The 19,743-nt window shown below is 46.8% G+C and overlaps 1 protein-coding gene across 1 annotated transcript in view; it reads right to left on the reverse strand.

Moving 5' to 3' along the window:
• The window catches only part of rhbdl1 (rhomboid, veinlet-like 1 (Drosophila)), a 39,700-nt gene extending 23,478 nt beyond the window's left edge, over positions 1 to 16,222 (reverse strand). Inside the window, exons 1-2 of the mRNA XM_047031744.1 lie at positions 15,706 to 16,222; positions 6,099 to 6,257 (exon numbers count right to left, since the gene is read on the reverse strand). Coding sequence (XP_046887700.1) covers positions 6,099 to 6,257; positions 15,706 to 15,744 — 198 coding nt within the window. The 5' untranslated portion in view covers positions 15,745 to 16,222. The remainder of the gene's footprint in view (positions 1 to 6,098; positions 6,258 to 15,705) is intronic.
• Between the last annotated feature and the right edge of the window lie 3,521 nt (positions 16,223 to 19,743).

Genomic DNA, 19,743 nt, shown 5'->3' on the forward strand with positions numbered 1-19,743 from the left:
GTACATTTTATGTGAAGAAATAAAAGAGTCATAAAAAAAGACAAATAGATCTTTAGGATGAACAGAACAAGAGCAAAGCTGTTATGTTGGTCGGGAGGTTTGCGATGCTGAGAGACACAGAGTCGGCTATTAGGTTATTAGGAAGCTGCGGGGCTGAACAATGTAAGGTACGTGGCTGTGGCACGGTAATAACCCGAGTGACGCAGAGGAGGCTTGCTGCCCTGTCGGGGGTTTTGGTCCGCTGCATATTTTAGCTTCAAGGAGATCAGACCCGGGAAATGCAATGAGCCTGCCCTTGTAGCTGAGCGTGGAGGCTGAGTGCGTCGAGGGAGGACTTTAGAGAACAGGGCAGGTATTATAGAGGAAGAATGGGATCCCACGTGTGTGCTCTCACCTAGACGATCCGAGTGTGTTGCTAATGGGCAGACACTCCTGTCAGGGCCCCATCCTGTCTTTATCAAACGAGAGGACACATACCCTAAGTTAGGAATGAAAACCAGATGGAGGAGAGAGGAGAGCGAAACACATTGAGCGAGAGAGAAAGAGAATACACACTGTGTATCTACCGCACTGTGTGCTCACAAGCGGAAGTGAGGGAAGTAAGGATGAGGTGAATAAGGGGGCGGAGAACAGCTGTAAACACAAATGTGTTTTCCTTTTTCTTCTCCACGGTCACCTTTCTTCTCTAAACGATGACTGGGGGTTTCTGCCCGTTTTATCTCTGTTTGCTGTGAGAAACACCTGCTGCCTCTCCTCTTTAGCAACGCTGCATTCTCCCTCACCCTCTCCCTCTCCCTCTCTGAGAGTTGGGCTCGTGAGCGCTCCCTGGAGACGCCGTTAGACACACTTGTCATTCCGCTTCGCCTGTTCCGACCTGTGCTTCTAAGTGAGCATTAAGCGGCCTTTGAAGTGGTAATACGACGGCGAGGGGAAGGTAGACAATAAGGAGCGTACAGCAGACACCCAGACATGGGAGCCCAGCGTGGTGGGGTAGACCCAGAGCCTGCTGACATCACATCCTATCTCAGCCCCAGATCTGGGCCTCCTTTGGCATGCAATAACAGCAACGGTAATACAAGTCCCCGAGCAGGAACACGTCTGCCAGGGAATCATTGATAGTCAGGGTAAGAGTAAGGAGGGATCTAAAGATAGACTTAGCCTGGAGGGGAACGTGAACGGACCTAATTGACAGCTGTGCTTGTGTCTCTGTGTGTCTCTGTGTGTGTGTGTGTCTCTCTCTCTATGTCTGTGTGTGTGTGTGTGTCTCTGTGTGTGTGCGGGTGTGTCTGTGTGTGTGTCTCTGTGTGTGTGGGTTCCAAACAGCGAGTGCTCACACTCTCTCCCATGAAAGCAGTGTGTGGTCTTAGAACACTCAGTCCCAGTCTGAGATGGCTTAATTAGTGCCTGCTCATGGTCAATACTGTACGACTCAATAGTGTGAATTAATAATAACAAAGTTGTGCTGGATAAACAAGCCATTAATGGACGTTTTCAAGGTGGACTGTGCATAATTGACTTGATGCTAACCCGATGAACAACTACTTTGTTCTATCAACTGACTTTATGATCTTTTTTGAACAATGGTGTACAAGCACAATGCACGCGCGCGCACACACACACACCTCCAGGCATGTATTCAGAAAGGACCTCTGTTAAACGATGTTGTGATTAATTAATGCCAATAAATCATTGAATTAATGCCATTCAATTATTTACAACCAGTCTGAAGATTGCCCCTCAAATCATCATGGGCACAGTCATCTCAAGAATGCACACACCATTTGTCATTTAGTATCATTAAGGCACTGAGGTGCGCAAACATACAGATGGAGAGAGGCATAAATAAGAGGAGGAAGAGGGAGAGACATACCTACAATCATACACACTATGAATCTCAGTACTGTGCATCTTTCATTTTCACTGACCCAGTTACTCCGGGTCTTTGCTGCCCAATTCCTTTTTAAAAAGAGAGTCTACCTCTATCCCAAGGCCATAGCCACAGCCTCCTTCATGCTTAAATCATCACAAGCTCAACTGGCAAAACCTTCACTCTAGGACACTTTGAGCAAAGTGCAGCACTTTGAGCCTACAACTCATCTAAGAGAAATGCTGCCTGCCTTGATTTGTTGTATCTGTATTTGTGTTTGTGTGTGCTGTTTGTGCCCTGGTGTGTGTGTGTGTGTTTGCAGTTAGACACATTTCTTCAGTATGTGCTTTTGTTGGCATTTTATGTGTGTGTTTGTATTTGTGTGAGGGAGCGTGTGTGTGTGTTTGTGTTTGTGTGAGGGAGAGTGTGTGTGTGTATTAGCATCTCCTTGGAGACGTCCACCACAGTCACTAAACACTAGCAGAATGTCCAAGTAGGACTTATTCAATACACCTGCACTGAAGCCACTAAATGTCCCACAGAAGCTGTCTCAGTCCTGGACACTAAACCCTCCATCAGCAGCTCCTTTCGGCTCCAGGCCGCAGCCAGACACTCCTCTGGGCTTCTGGCCCCAGTCCTCATCACACACTGGTTCTCTTCACATGGATTTACACCAGACCGGGGCAAACAAGGACTCTAGAGCAGGATTTCACCCTATTTCATCAACTATTGACTTGGAAATCCATAAAAGAGAGGTAAAAAAAAAAGTTTGATGGAAGGATTGTGAGTTGTAAAGAGAAAACCAAGGGTCCCTTGTTTGGAAGTGATCTACAGCTGCCATGTTGGATTAGCTCCGATGGTTTCATCACCCAGATTACCACCGGCAGGTAAGAAATAATGACACAGTTCTTCCTTTACGCAGGTGGACACAATAGCATCTACATGCTATCTAAAAATAAATCGATATGCGTAATTTTCACACGGTGTGCACACCAGTTCCCTGGGTGTCTGCATGGCCTCGTTTTCCCTGCTGCCACTCTCATCCCTGCTGTCACGCTCCTCCCTGAAGCTGTGAATACTACCACTCGTGAACTCTGACAACTAGAAGCTCTCAGTCAAATTCACAGATAAGAAACGTGTCGCGTGTGCATGCATCCGTGCAAGTGTGTGTGTGTAAATACATACAAATCTGTATGCTGACATGTATGTGTGTGTGTGTGTGTGCGTGCATGTGTGTGCATTCTTGCGTGTGTGTGTGTGTGTGTGAGTGGGTGCGGGTCTGTCAGAGTCCAGTGCTCCCTCTGGGAGGTTTGGGGTCTGTCTTCCACGCTCAGCCCTTGGGGTGGCTGACTTGAGCTCCCTGGCTCTGATCAGCTGCCGTGAACAACCTACTGCTTGTCAAACACATTTACACACTCATACACACACACACACACACGTCCAGGCAGCGTGCAACCTGTAGGCTAACAGCTCGACACAAGCACATTTACACCCACTCAGGCTGGGAGATGCAGTTGTCTCTCAGAGCCCGAAGAACAACAACTGAAGATGTTTAACGGCTCTGTTCAACACACGGATGAGTCTGAGGTGGAAATGTCCTGAGGGCTGAAAGGGATTTAGGACTGCAAAAACAAACACTTGACAGTATGCACCGTGTTTGGACGTGGGTAAAGTACACTTGTATGAGCATATACTACACACCCACACAATGACTTGCAAACCAAAACAATCTGTTCAACATACTGTCCAACACTCTCATCCATCTCCCCAGACTATGGTACTCCATCTCTCAGGCCAGATCTTAACTCGGGCCAGATGCCAGTCTGTACACACCAGAGACATTATAATGGCAGCACTTTCAAACTCCAAAACAAGAAATACCACTGTCATTCATCTCACACTGGTACCACCGGTGCATCCCTGACAGAGATGGGGGGGGAGGAGGTAAAGGGGGCAGGGAAGAGAGAGGAGGGGGAGGAGAGAAAGGCTATGGAAGGAGAAATGGCAGACAGGAGGACTGATCAGAGAGGAGTCTGTGGAAGGAGAGATGGCAGACAGGAGGACTGATCAGAGAGGAGTCTGTGGTGAGGAAGGAGGGGGGCAAGGGGAGCAAGGGGGGAAAGACTTAGAAAAAGAACAAGACAACAGGAAACAGAAGAGTCGAGAGAAGAAAAGAGAAATAAGAAAGTGAGCCGTGAGAGTAGCAGGAGAGAAGGGGAGACCAGAGGGATTTCAGCTTGGTGGTGACCTGGTTAAAAATGTCATGCTACATTTGCATACAGACAAGAGCACATGCAGTGAAGTACATACCCACTCTCTCCTGGCTGGAGGCTGTTCTACCTCCAAGACAGCCTTAAATCACTAATTTATGCACAATGAACAAGTGCACGCAGTGGTATGTGTGCGCCTCCTTGTGTGTGCTGCACATGCGTTTTAGACAAATCTTTACCAATCAGAGCAGAGGGTCAATAGCTCTGTGAGGAGGGGCATTCAGGAATGACCTCAGATCCCTGTGAGCTACTACCAGTGCTGATCGAAAACCATTTGCATTTTACATTTACATTTAGGCGTTTAGCAGACGCTCTTATCCAGAGCGACTTACAGTAAGTACAGGGACATTCTCCCCGAGGCAAGTAGGGTGAAGTGCCTCGCCCAAGGACACAACGTCATGTGCACCGGCCGGGTATCGAACTGGCAACCTTCAGATTACTAGCCCAATGCTCTACCCGCTAAGCCACCGGACTCCCTGTCTGATGGAGAACGTTAAACTGTCTCTCGGAGGCTTCCTGAACCTGGCCAGGATCACATCACAAGCTTTGGTGCGGGATGGAGTGAGGGTGGCAGGATCACATCACAAGCTTTGGTGCGGGATGGAGTGAGGGTGGCAGGATCACATCACAAGCTTTGGTGCGGGATGGAGCGAGGGTGGCAGGATCACATCACAAGCTTTGGTGCGGGATGGAGTGAGGGTGGCAGGATCACATCACAAACTTTGGTGCGGGATGGAGTGAGGGTGGCAGGATCACATCACAAGCTTTGGTGCGGGATGGAGTGAGGGTGGCAGGATCAGACGAGAGTTCAAGGGAAGAGAGATGATAACAGAAGAAGAGAAAATGTAAGGGTAAAACAGAGGTTGAGGCTTGAAGTTGGACGGAATGAAAGAATGTGGGCCTGGATGTGGCAGTTAGTCAAGATTCTTGATGCTGTGCTATTGGAAGCGTTCCAAATCGAACAGCTTTCATTACAAACCGTGAGGAGAACAGAGGGAGGGAGAGGGAGCAGAAATCAGCTTAAGGAAGTGAAAATATGCCAGGAATTGCATTGCGTTGAATTAATCATGCTGCTTACACCCGTATGCTGCGAGCAACACTGTCTACTCTGGTAGATATTAGCTGCCCACGATCCCACTCTCTCTCTCTCTCTCTCTCCTTTATTACACACCGTACAGCTCAACAAGACAAGTACGTGTAGCCGGACTTGAGTGGAAGGAAGTTACCTTTTCAAGCTTGATTGACAAATTTCACTTCAGCAACAGCAAGTCTCTCTCTTACTGCCTCCATCTCTTTCTCCTTCGCTTTCTCTCTCTCTGATTCTCTCTCCAACCATTTCAATCTCACTCTCTTTCACATCCGCTCTCTCCAACACAATTACAGCAAATACAGAGGCAAAATCATGCTGCACGATTGCAACAAAATAGCGGTCTATTATGCTTGTGTGTGTGTGTGCAAGACTGTTTACCATTACATTTCATTGGACGGATTGATCCTGCCTTCGTAGGAATAAAGACTTCTAGTCAATGTGGCCATTATCAACCTGGCAGTCTCTGTGCTCGAGAAGCACAATCAATTCTTTAACCTTTCTGAAAGCTTTCCATGGCATGTGGCGCGTAAATCACAATGTAGAGTGTGCACCTGAAAAATGTCTTGTGTCCTTGTGTGTGTTAGTCTGGTTGTGTGTGTTTGTGTCTCAATGCAGTGTGCAGACTTCGTGTGTGTGTGTGTCTCAATGCAGTGTGCAGACTATGTGTGTGTGTGTGTGTCTCAATGCAGTGTGCAGACTATGTGTGTGTGTGTGTGTGTGTGTCTTAATGCAGTGTGCAGACTATGTGTGTGTGTGTGTGTGTGTGTGTGTCTTAATGCAGTGTGCAGACTATGTGTGTGTGTGTGTGTGTGTGTGTGTCTTAATGCAGTGTGCAGACTGTGTGTGTGTGTGTGTCCTCTCAGCCACTCACCAGCTCGATAAGCTCCTGATAGCACACCTGCCCATCCTCGTTGCTGTGGACCAGGGCGAACAGCATGTCCAGCTTGGATGGTTCCAGTTGCAGCTCATGATGCTCCACCAGGCTGGTGAAGTTCTCCACTGCTATGAAACCGGTGTTGTCTGGGTCCAGCTGACGAAAAACAACAACAACACTTATTAACAACTTATTTTAACGCCAAAAACTGGGTTTTTCTTCATGTTCACAGTCTCAACGACAACATCCTCCCTGTCTAGATTCAGCCACAGGACTGCATTGATTCCCTCTCTCCACACACAAGCCCCTAACATTCATTTTCTCCAGCTAACGCCACAGAAACAATGTAGCACGGAATTTTGGGCTCCATGAAAAAGAAAATATATATTTATATTTTTTTATCATTTCTATTCGTTTTTCTATTTTTGGGCGGCCCCTGTCAGTCAGGGGCCCTTAGAATCGTCCTAACTTTTCCCCCCTATACGGCGCCCCTGAGCACGGCCCTGCAGAGCAAAAGAAAGGCCTTCTCCTTGAGATGGCATCAGTATAACCAGCTCTCAGACAGACCGGGAGTCTCTGCCAGCACACAGACACCAGGGACACACTGGGCTGATGAGGACAATAGGGAGAGGCCCAGCCAACGGGAGAGCCAGTCGATCGCTCCAGGATTAATTAAGCAATACTGTCACTAGAGAGAGCACAAAATCCTCCCTTAAAACCGTGTGAAAGCAGTAGGTATTGTTAGACCTGAAAGAGAAAACTAAATAGCTACAGCCTGACCTTTATTAGTCTACTGCACCAAATATGTAAAATAAATTAATAATAAATGACACAAATAACACAACAACATAGAATTTATTATATTTCTATTGAAAGAAGAAAATGCGTTTCTTCTTAGATTTTTTATGCTAATTTCCAAGTCACTGCGTGAGTCCAAGTTCATCACAAACCATATTTTCTGCCCCCAATCACTGCTGTTATTAATCACCAATTTCGCTCCAAACCCCACAGCCTTATGGGTTATGACCGCAGAGGCCTGCATGCCACTGGCTCCCTGTAATTGATTCAAGCGGGGTAGACCATAAAAATGCCGGAGTTTGGCTGTCTGAAATAGTGCTCGTTTAAAAAGGTACCATAAAGGATATGGCGTGTGTACCGCATTTGTGTGTGTGTGTGTGAGTGCACGCGTGTGCGTGGTTTCTGAGTTATAGGCCTAATAGAGCGATGGAATTTGAAGGTGGGGAGAGTGTTTTAAAAGTCTATGTTTATTGGGCACCAGCCTATCCAATTTTTTTCCTCTCCTGTCTAGTTTTGTGTATTGATATCCACATATATACAAAAAAAACCGAAACTTTTTGCCACAGTGAAAAAAGATGAGAGGAGAACAGAGAAGCCTAACCCTGAGTAGCCTAGATGAAATCAGGGCAAAGTCAAATGGAGTACCTAAAGTAGAGTCCTAATGAAGAACATTCTTAATACATTTTTCTGAAAGGAGAGGACTTTAATTTACCTTTCTAAACTTTTTATTTTGTATTTTTCTTTCAACCATTCCAAAACTTTTTTTTCACACAGTGAAAGGAGAGGACTGTTTTGGAAGAAAAAAAATCAACCTTTCGAAGAAAAAAACAAGGTGAAAGAGGAGGACAATGGAAATTCTACCTTTCAAACCTTTTTGTTAACTTATTTTTCTTTCAACCTTTCGAAACTTTTTTCCACAGTGAATGGAGAGGAGATGAGAGAGGAGGAGAGGGGAGAGGACAGAGAAGCCTAAAACAGAGTAGATGAAAGCACAGTTCATCCTAAGAGAAACATCGTGTTTGTGTGAGAGTGCCTGAGGAAAAACTCAACCTGCATTTAGTAAATATAGTATATATATATATATATATATATATATATATACAGGGCCGTAACTACCATTGAGGACACCGAGGTCGTGTCCTCGGTATTTTTTTTCGTATTTCAGTTTTTTTTGTGCTTAAATCGTGGTATATAAACTCAAAATAAAGTACACGTGAAACTGACTGCAGGACGATGATCTTGGTCTCCCACAAACCGTAACGTGATTTTATACTTGAAGAGCCGAGTAGCTCAAGAGTTTGGACATACGTGCTGCGCGTCATCAACAAAACGTACTGTCGTTATGGTAACCACCAAACACAAGTCGGACGCTGATGTTACCGCCATAGACCAGAGCCATAGAAAAAGAATTTGCAGAATCTTTTTCTATGGCTCTGCCATAGACATACCGCTACTGTTAGTGAATAGACTATGTTAGTTACAGTCACTGGAAGAGGAGCGCAGCAAACTAAACATGTAGGTTAAGAGAAGTTTAAGTGGCAGATGACTGTGAGAAGAAAGATTCATTTTCATGTGGAAATATTTGTATTGCAGCACTCGGATAAGGAAACATCAAATCAAAGTTTGGTTAACTCCGTCAGTACCGGTTGTCAATCAATTTCCACCGGTTGAATCAACATTCATTTTGCGATTGATATGTCATTGATGTGATTGATTGAAAATGAAATTCAGTGGCAATTGGGAAATATCAAACTGACTCGCTATGGCTCGGTCGATACGTTCCAGCCTCAGTTTGATATTTCCCGGCATGACCGAACGGTCGAGGTTAGTAAGTAGTTTATTATATGGCAATTTTAGATTCTTTTCATTTTGTAAACGAAAATAAATGGTACCTTTAGGCTAATTGTAGCTAGCTCTCAAGTCTTCTCACGGTGTGTTTCATGTGTTGCCAAGCAACTCATTACTTTTTATAGAAAGCTGACAACATGGTTCTGCTAAAATGGCTTTAATTTCATCACAAAATAACGACACAAGTGATTCAAAGAGTCTGGTCTTCATCCTCACTTTCGATGACAAAGCTTTTCAGCATCATCTGGATAGTAAAACTCAGCAGCTGACTTGTCCATATCGCTCATTTTGAAGCTGACGTCAGAGGGCAATACGGATCCGTATTGACCGGCGAGGAGGGCAATACGCGGCTGGGGTGACTACTCATTATCCAATCAGAACGCTCGTACCGTCGTTGCCATATAATAATAATTGTGGTAACTTGCCCTTACTTCATGAGTCCCATAAAGGTCCTTCAAAAAGCCTCAGAATGCCCCATGTTTACCTCAAAATTTCAAAAGCTCCACACCGCCCCATATTCAAAAGTCATAATGATGATGTTTTTGCTCCTTAAGACTCAATAAGAGAAAATGGCCATATTTAAATAATGTAATTTAAAAAAATTCCGGGGGAGCATGCCCCCGAACCCGCCTAGAAGTTCTGACTCATGACCTCAGTATTTTTTGGGCCCTGCGTACGGCCCTGTATATATATATATATATATACAGAGAGAGAGAGAGAGAGAGAGAGAGAGAGCCCACAAGGGGAGAATACTCCCTCCCTGGCTCCCTTTACTGTGCTTCTGCTGATGCTAAAGCCAAAGCTAGTGCTAAGGCTAAAGCTAAGGGAGTACGTTAATGCTAAGGCTAAAACGAATGTCGTCTAATTAGGACTCGGAGACTAAACCAACATAGGCTTGTCGCTACGGGGACCAGTCTTTCAGCTCTTGCATCACTCTGGAATCACTCAATGACGAGATTCGAAGAGACCGTTTTTTCTACATCCTAATACGGTAGTGCTTTTCTCATTAATGTAATTAAATTACAGACATGAAACGTACACACATACTCACACACGCAGTAGGAGCGTGTGTATGCTTCTCAGAGATCTTGCTTTCTTCCTCTCTTTTACCGATTTCAGAAGTGCTTTAATTCCGTTTAATTGAACACAGGCATAACTTTAATTCCATTTAATCTACTCCTCAGTCGTTGGCAGTCTCCTGTTATCTATGTATTAACCTGGGGCAGAGAACCAGCCAGTCAGGTACTATAGGATAAGCTTTGATTAGGCTCCCAAATGACAGATAGTCTGGATGCGTTTCCGTTTTTAGACTAAAAATCGTTCTACCCAACACATGGTCAATTTATAAATGAGTTTTTAGATTCACTCATTTTTATTATCAATTCAGTATTTATCTTTCTTATATATTACTGTTGAGCTATGTGGCATGCTGTCGCAGGGCATTCTGTCCTCAGTGACTATCAGTGAAAACGGATAGTCTTTCTTGCCTGTTCTCTCTTTCCTTGACACACAAACACACGCATACACTCACAAATCCATAATCTGGACAATCTCTCTCCCTCTTAGTCATCTCTTTCACACACACACACGCACAAACACACACACACAGCTGTAATCTTTGCTGAACGTGAAGCGCCTTGCTGTCTTGGCCTTACAGCCTGCAGCTGGAATCAGCTTCCTAAAATGCGACTGGAGCGAATGCGTGTATGAATATGAACCACAGAAAAGGAAGAAAGACAGGAGGACCATATCTATTTTTATTTAATCCCCGCACAGTGTGTTTCCATGGTGGTTTGTTTAAACCCAGCCCAATCTCCCTGAGGCCCTGAAAAAACTGGGTGATGATATGGCCACAGTGATTGCACCGGCAGAGTGCAGGGCCAGGACGATAAGGAGGGAGAGAGAGAGGGGGGGGGGGGGGGGAAGAGAAATAGCACAAGAAAGGATGCAGAGAGAGGGAATGAGAAGACAATGGAGGAGAGAAATGAGGGGACAGTCAAACTGGAATGGGTAGAGTGGAGTGAAAGAGAGAAAGACAAAGGATTGAAATGAGTTGTGGATTAAATGGGGAACACATAGCTTGGGTGCAAACACACACTCACACACGTTGTGTACAGCTATCCTTGTGGGGACACAGAATCCAGTCTCATCCCCAACAAAATCCTAACCCCAAATCCAACCCTTAACCCATTTAATTCTGAATCCTAAACCTAACCCTAACAAAATTGGAAATTCACACACACACACACACACACAGCAGTTCCTCTCATCTCCAGAGCCACTACTCTGGTCCTTGGTCAGTCAGGAGGCTGTAACTCTGTACCTCTCTCCAGGGCTGTGAGTGGTGCTAGATCAGATAGTGAGAGTTCACAGGGGAACACAGGGGCTGGCGAGGGGACAGCTGATTACTGTCTGCACCCATATGTCAACACGGCCCTCCTGATACACCAGACATGAGGCTGATAGTCTCTCTCTCACACACACACACACACTGGGTCCAATGTACACACTGAGACACGCACACACAGAAGAATCCATTTGTATGTTTGCTTATAACATTATTCAAGGTTATAACGCAACATGATGGGTAAAAAGACTCCTGTGAACACATGTCCTGGAGAGCACTTCCCAGATTATCAATGAAGAAAGACTATGGATGAGACAGCCGTGTAAACGGGCTATGTTGGATTAGCCTGCTTGGTCAGGGTGATGGGGATCATGACTGTCCGAAAGAGAGGGAGGGAGGGAGGGAGGGGGAGAGAGAGAGAGACAGAGAGAGGGAGAGAGAGAAAGAGAGAGAAAGAGAGAGAAAGAGGGAGCGAGAGGGTGAGTGAGGGAGAGAAAAAACGAGAGGGCCAAAGGAATGGAGAGGGACCTATGATTGAAGTGATCCAACACAGAAAGGATGGCGATGACGCGTTGACAAGCCGCACCGTTGCCATGGTTACCGGTCGCCCGAGTGTGTCACAGCTTTTTTTTTTTTTTTAAGCATTTCCTTTTGACGAGGCCTGGTGCTCAGAAAGAGAGGGAAGGAGACAAAGAAAGGAGAGAATGGATGAACGGAAAGGGGGGAGAGGAAGATTTTGGGGAGAGAGGAGATGCTGTAAGGACGGAGGGAGCATGTGTGGGGGGGGAGGGAGGAGGGGGGAGTGGAGGCGCAGAGACAGATGCAGGGAAGGAAAGAGACCGAGATGAGAAACGAATGAGAGAAGAAAGGGGTGTAAACACCAATAAAAAAGGAAATCAGAGAGTGATGAGACGTGATGTCTTGACCATCAGGAGGGGGGGGGGAGGGGGAGGAGGGGGAGTAGGATCAAAACAAGAAGGTGGGGGTAGTCATAAATGGAAGGGTTAAACAGCTCACAGGGAGGAGTAGAGTATATGGAGGAAGGAGGTGGAGGAGGAGGGTGCGGCGATGCTGACTGCAGGGGAATGATCACAACGTTAACCCTGGGACCTCCATTATCGTCAGTCACTGAGACTAACCCCAGACCAGGCCTCACAGAGCACAAAGCACTGCACCACGATGGGGGTCTGTGAGTAGACCCTGACCTGCAGGAAAGCACTTCTGGGCCAGACGTTGGAAAATGCAGTCTGTTAACACACAGGCAGAACTGTAGTCCACATGCAGTGCATATTACATTTACATTTAGTAGACGCTCCTATCTAGAGCGACTTACAGTAAGTACAGGGACATTCCCCCACAAGTAGGGTGAAGTGTCTTTTCCAAATCCACAACGTCATTTCGCACGGCCAGAAATCGAACCGGCAACCTTCTGATTAATAGCCCTATTCCCTTACCGCTCAGCCACCTGACTCCCTTCATTAAAATGGATGTGGTGCAGTGTGCATGTGCTGCACGGCAAAGAGGTGAGGACACACAGGTAGGCTGGAGGGCAGAGGACAGCATGTGTCTGTGTATTGGGGCTGTGTGTCTGAACGGTGCCAACAATGAGTGTTGATATGCACACTGTGTTCTCTGTAATACATCTGTGGCTATTTGGTATAAAATGTGGGTAAATCTAGTGTGTGTGTGTGTGTTTTAGTGTATGATCATATTTGTGTGCGTACATGGTTCAGCAGTGTGTGTACGTCTGCATGAGTGAGTGCAGAAGCATCGTGTGTGTTAGCGTGTGTTAGCATGTGTTAGCGTGTGTTAGCGTATCATCTGCATCCCAGATGAGCCAGGACAGAGCAGGAGGCCCCAGGGGGGTGGCCCTCACCAAACTGTGGCCCCTGCAAGCTGCTGGACCACAATACCACCACTACCACAACAACAATAACAACATCTGCATGCAAACAGCTGAGCAGCACTGAACTGATCCCATGTGAATCAGAATCAGAATGGGATTTATTTGCCATGAAAGTTTGCACAGACTGGAAGGAGGTGCATACAGAAGCAGGAAGGTGCATACAGTAAACATATAGGAATCTTAAATTTAAATATGTGGTCTAACTATACTAAGGATACATAAACTAGCAATACTAAGTGGAATACAATTAAAATAAAATATACAATAAGTAAAATACAAGTTGCCAATTTACAATATAAAATACAAATATTACAGGAATTGAGTGTAGTGCAAAATGTAAATAGTTTTTAAAGACATTCAGTCAGTGTGAGCAGTCAGTGTGAGTGTGAGCTCAGTGTGAACTGGCAGATATAGGAGACGGACATCCCGTTTGATGTTCTGCTAATGTTTGAGGTGGAGTATACCAGCAGAGCTACGGGGTTGGAACAGGTATGGTAGCTGTGTGCCGTGTGATGGGGAAAAAACCTTGTCGGTTGAGTGCAGTAGTCAGTAGCAGGAATAGTAGTAATAGTTAGTCATTGTGGTGGTCAGCGGTCCGAACTTCTTTAACACACCACATGAAAAATGAGTTGTTTTGTTGAATGTCACACTGCAGGGAGTTTTCATCCAACACAGGTTCAGGAAATGCTTGCCGGCGATGGTGTTTGCCAAGTACAGAAGGGGATTATGGGAAACCTTGACCCATGCCCTGTTTCAAAGAAAACATCCAGACTGAAGGACGCACTTATGCATATGCTTGTGTGTTTGTGTTGATGTGTGTGTCTATGTGTATGTCTGTGTGTGTGTATGTGTGTGTGTGTGTGTGTGAGCAGCATGCCTGCGTGGGCCATAAATAGCCAGTGCTCAGCACTGCTACCTCTTGCAGACAAAGACTAATAAACTTGCTCTCTTAGCTACTGTAGCATTCTTTCCATCTCTCTCCCTCTCTCTCCCTCTCCCTCTCCCTCTCCCTCTCCCTCTCCCTCTCCCTCTCCCTCTCCCTCTCCCTCTCCCTCTCCCTCTCCCTCTCCCTCTCCCTCTCCCTCTCCCTCTCTCCCTCTCCCTCTCCCTCTCCCTCTCCCTCCCTCTCCCTCTCCCTTCCTTACTCTCCATGTCATTCTCTCTTTCATTCTCACTGTCTTTTCCATTCTTCTACTTCTACTACTTTATCTCTCTCTGTTAGCTTCCTCTGTGTTGCTTTGCTCTTTTCCTCCCTCTCTCGCTGGTTCTGCGGCATGTCTACAGCATATGGTCCAATGGGAGATCTACCACTCCATTCATAGGGTGGGGAGGGCACAGATGAAGGTCTGTGCTGTATAAACCAATAGCAGTCTACTGACTGCTTCAAAGTGATCTGGGACAATGTAGAAATCTATTTCAGACATTGTTGGCATCTACAGAAAGATCTTCTATGACCTTGTTCTAAGAGTGTGACTGACAGGAAGCCGAAATATACATTTTAGGAGTTATAGACGGTAGACTCCAGCAAGGAGCATGGATGCTTGGAAACCGTTCATTCTTTGAGCCCCACATACCAAAAGGATTGTGTGTTGGTTGTCTGTACTCAGACAGCCTGGTACATCTAAAATTGTCCTCCTGCCCTTGATGTAAAATACGTTCATTCACTGAAAAGCTCATAGAGAATTCACAGAGCTTCACTGGGTACTGTGGGCAGTCTAGAAACCACAGCCGTGACCTCAACAGACTGATTCACCACATTGATATTCACACAGAACCCCCAGAGGTATTCTCCCTGTCATTCATGTAACACACACCCCTCCTCCACACACACACACACACACACACACACACACACACACACACACACACACACACTACTGCTTTCCAAAGTGATCAATGTGTTACCAATGGGTCATTGGTGACCCCTTAGGCCCTGCATCCAATAATCAATTCCACCCTCTGGAACAGACAGAATGATTGGCCAATCTATCCTGTCAATCAGCCAAGACCTCTGCTGACCAAGGTGTCGTCATGGCAATGCTAGGGTGCAGTCAGCCAATAAATGGATAGATAAAGTATGAATGATTGATATGTTAACACACACACCAACATACTCTATACATACTATACATGCATTATGCTCGACATGAACTCACAGATGCAGTGAAACACACGAAAGCATGCTTTTCTCAGTCAAGGTTCAGGAGTCTCAGGGATGGGTTATGGTTTGATCTGGACCAACATCTTCATGTCTTTAAGTCAGGGACTGTCACAGAGAGAGTGTTTCCTTATGTCTGCATTCTCTGCCCTCGTCAGTGAACACAAGGATCAGAGACTGCTGTAAACCCTGACCTGTTGAACCGGAGAGATGCACTGTGATATGACCACACCTTCGCAAGCTGACCATAACCTCACAATCCCCTTTTACAAAGACAAACCAGGACCTATTACATTCATACGGTTACCATTGGAAACATAAACCCAACTGTTGTTCACAATTCAAATCCGCTATATATATCACCACGTCCCTGTTTAGTACCTGTCTGTGCCCCTTTAACCTCAGTTACAAACACACACACTCATTCACACCTTCGTCCCCCTCCTTCTCCTAGACAACCAAAAAAGCGACCGACAAGAGCCGGTAACCATAGAAACCTCCTCCAGCTGCCGTCGCTGCAGGCTGGCTGGGTGGCGTCGTAACTCACCTGCTCTTGTATGAGCTGAAACAGGGAGCTTCTATCCATATACTGGCCAGGGAGGTTAGAGAAGCCACTGAGGACAAGGGCATAGGGAGGAACGAGAGGGGAGGTGGGTAGGTTGGGGGGGGTCGGGTGTGTTCCGGGTAAGGTTGTAGAGCGGGAGCCTGAATCACAGCGCCGTCAGCCCCCGTCCGTGGCCGCCACGCTGTGCGATCGTTTCCTCTCGTGCTCGGAGGATGGATAAGCCCCTCGCGGCGTCTGGTTCACCCTGTGGCCCGTGTCTCTCCCGGTTGCCGTGACAGCAGTGGAGGCGCAGGGTGAGCTAGCTGGCGGACTGAGGTAAGGAGGTAGCTGAGGTAACGAGGTAGCGGAGTCTGCGGAGGCGAGGACTCTGCTGTGTGCCAGTGTGGAGGAGAAGGACAAGCTCCGGCAAACAACAGACCCAGCAGTAGCTCTCACTCACTGTGCTCCTTGCTATCCTTTTACCCTACAAGACCGACTCCTCCCTCTCTCTCACTCTCCCTCTCTCTCTCTCTCTCTCTCTCTCTCTCTCTCTCTCTCTCTCTCTGTCGCTCTCTCTGTCTGTTGCTCTCTCTCTCTGTCGCTCTCTCTCTGTGACTCTCTCTTCGTCTCTCTCTACTCTCTCCTACACCTTTCTCTCTTCACTTTCTTCTCTCTTCCCTTCTCCCCCTCTTTCTCCTGTCTCTCTCTTCTGTCTTTCCCTCCTCTGTCTGTCTCTATCTCTCCTTCCCTCTCCTTTTTCTCTCTGCTCTCAGACCTTGTTAGGAACAAGTGTCTTAGTGCCCTCTCTATCTCTCTCTCTCTCTCTCTTTCTCTCTCTCTCCTCACTCACTCGTACTGCGCTGCCTGCATACCAATGAGGTAGGGGAGGGAGGTGGCTGATCTCAGCCAATAGAGGTCTGGGGAGGAGGGGCCATGGCTGCAGTTCCTCTCATCCCTGAGAGAGAGGCGTCTGGGGGAAGGAGAGGGGATGGGCTCCACTGCGGCTGTCGGCTTACTACAGACGCAAGCACACACATCTATTACACAGAGAGAGAGAGAGAGAGAGAGAGAGAGGGGGGGGGGGCAGAGAGAGAGAGAGAGAGAGAGAGAGAGAGAGAGAGAGAGAGAGAGAGAGAGAGAGAGAGAAAGAGGAAGAGAGAGGAGGAGCGAGAGAGAACACTCAAATGAATACCACTGCAATAACACAGGCAGAATTCCCTGGAGTACAATAGATCATTACATGTAATACCAGCAACAAAAGCCCTTTTATGTAAATCTCATGCATAATGAATGCCAATGGTGAACAGACGGGTTTTTGGGGAACAGGACATGAGGGTCAGGTCATCAGCCTGATGAATCGTTGCTCATATGGATCTGCTGGTGGTCTAGGGACCAGAAGACACAGTGCTGCTAGCAGCTCCCTGATCGAGAGAGAGAGAGAGAGAGAGAGAGAGAGAGAGAGAGAGAGAGAGAGAGAAACACAGACAGAGAAACAGACAGACAGATAGTTCATCCATCTTTCCTGCCTCTCACGATGACAAGGGAGTATTCGGGAGTATTAATTCAGAACTAAACCAAACTTCCTAAAACAAGGCAAACAATGAAAGTGCCTGGAAGTGGACGAGGGTGGCGTGGCGGGGGGGGGGCGTGGGTGGCGGGTGACGGTGGGGGTGTGGGGGGGGGGGGGGGGGGGGGGGGGGTGGGGCGTGGCGGTGGTGGGGGGGGGGGGTGCTCACACACATAGTAAGCACTGGCTGACACTGCGTTATACTAACAAGGAAATGATCTGAAACTGCTGATTGTCCCTCTGTGACTGACACCAAGCATCCCCCTCGTACTCATGGCCACACAAACACAAAGTACACATGCCTGTGAGCGCACACATACACACTAAGCCCCCAAGCCTATACTATTTACTGTACACAAGGTCCTCCCAATTCCACTTTCCAGGACTCCACAGCCCACATTTCAAATGTTTAAAAGACGAATTCCCTGATTGGACAGCACGTCCTAACCAAGCAACACTCGACTGTCATTGGAGGACTCAGAGCATTAAAGCAGGGGCACATCCAAGCCCAGTTTCCGTTAACTTCAAAGACCTTTCGTCAGGTGTTGACGGAGCACAGGCAGGAAGAGAAAGAACAGATGCAGCTATGTGGACAGAAACCTTCTGGTGATGAAGAGCCCTTCAGTGCTGTTCTGCTATGACCAAAGCACAGACCAAAATAGCCCTCAGAGCATATGCTATCCAGAAAACAGAGCGTGAGGGCAGAGTTATTATTGTGCTGCCCAAGACTGACCTTAGAAACATAACAGCATGAGCCTTGGCGCCTTACGACTATCTTGGTCGGGGTCGTCCTGAACATTTCCTGTTGTCTTTCCGCTGCTGAAAACAAATAACTTCCACATCTCAATGCGGAGAAAAGAGTTGTTATTTCTAGCTCAAAGCTCTTCAGCATCTCCACCCTCAGAATCACCCCCATGCTCAGCGTCTGTGGGACATGTCAGACCTCTAAGCTCTATCTCCATGTTCCTTCCATTAACGCCCCCAGGACAGGCTCTTGAGGCAGTAGTCTCCCTCTGTCGTTCTCTCCACACGTCTCTCTTCCATCTCTCTTCACGTCTATCTTCACGGCAGGCAGCAGGAGAGAGAAAGGAGTGACAGACAGGGAGACCGGGAGGAAGGGAGAAAGACAGAGAGTGTAGGGAGGAAGGGAGAGAGAGAAATGGAAAAGAAAGAGGTTAGGGAGGAAGGGAGAAACAGGAGAGAGAGAGAGAGAGAGAGAGAGAGAGAGAGAGAGAGAGAGAGAGAGAGAGAGAGAGAGAGAGAGAGAGAGAGAGAGAGAGGGCACTAAGACACTTGTTCCTAACAAGGTCTGAGAGCATCAGACAAAGCACTGAGGAGCCCCTGTGTGAGATGGAGGGAAGAATAACGAGGTCTTTCAGAAGGGAAGAAACATGCGTTAATTAGACCGTCAGTCTGAGGTTAATGACCCACGGGTCTGGAAGGCATGTGGCTATTTAGCTGCGTGTCAACGTGTGTGTGTGTGTGGATAGGTTTCTGTAAATATATGGGATATTTTAATTCTGTGTGTAGTAAATGTGCAAAGCAAGTATTTGGTCAGTGTAAGCGTGTATGTGTGTGTGTGTGTGTGTGTCTGTGTGTGTGTGTGTGTGTGTTTAGGAAGCAAGTGTTTCTGAAGCAGGTGTTGCTTTATTAGCATAACCAAACAGTGGTTTATGTGGGTTGTTAAAAATAAAGGTTAGTTTTAAAGGGAGTTTTATTTTCCAGTGTGTGTGTATGTGTGTGTGTGTGTGGTCTCATGGTGGATCTCTCTTCATTGCGTGTGCTGGCCTGTGAGTCAGGCCTCCTCCTTCTCACTCTGCTCTCCCTAGAAAGGGAGCAGGGATGCAATGGCAGTAATTACCTTACATAACATTTATACACCCTACAAGTGCTGAGGGTCTGATTGAAGGGGGAAGAGATGAGAGTGAAAGAGAAAAAGAGTGACAGATAAAAAGAGAGAGCGAGAAATAGAGAGAAAGAGATAAATAGACAGAGAGGGAGAGAGACAGAGAAAGTGTGAGGAATGAAGAGAGAGATAAAAGGTCTGTGGTGAGATGTGGGTAAATAACAGCCTAGTGGAGCCTGGATTTCCCAGAAAGCCTGTCTCCTGTTTGTAGAGCAGCAGCTTGATGTATAAGCATACCTTAACTACAGGCCTGTTGGAAGGTCTGACCCGTATCCTCTGAATGCTGAGTGCCAAGCAGAAACACATTACATTTGGGATATTGGGATGGGTATAACTCAGTTGTGAAGCATTTGCCAGCAGATTAAGAAGTCCCAAATTCACTTCCTCCCTTACATGTCGCTTTGGATTAAAGTGCATGCAGAGTGAATACATTAAATGTGAATTATTCAGTCTTTGGTCGGCTGGGGAGCAATCCCATAACTTTTAAATTTCAAAGAAGTTTCACCACGAGACAAGAGGTCTTGTCTTCATCATAGACACAGACAGTGACAGCGTGCTCCCCTCAGAC

Source organism: Hypomesus transpacificus, chromosome 13 (assembly GCF_021917145.1).
Source record: "Hypomesus transpacificus isolate Combined female chromosome 13, fHypTra1, whole genome shotgun sequence".
Taxonomy (NCBI): Eukaryota; Metazoa; Chordata; class Actinopteri; order Osmeriformes; family Osmeridae; genus Hypomesus; species Hypomesus transpacificus.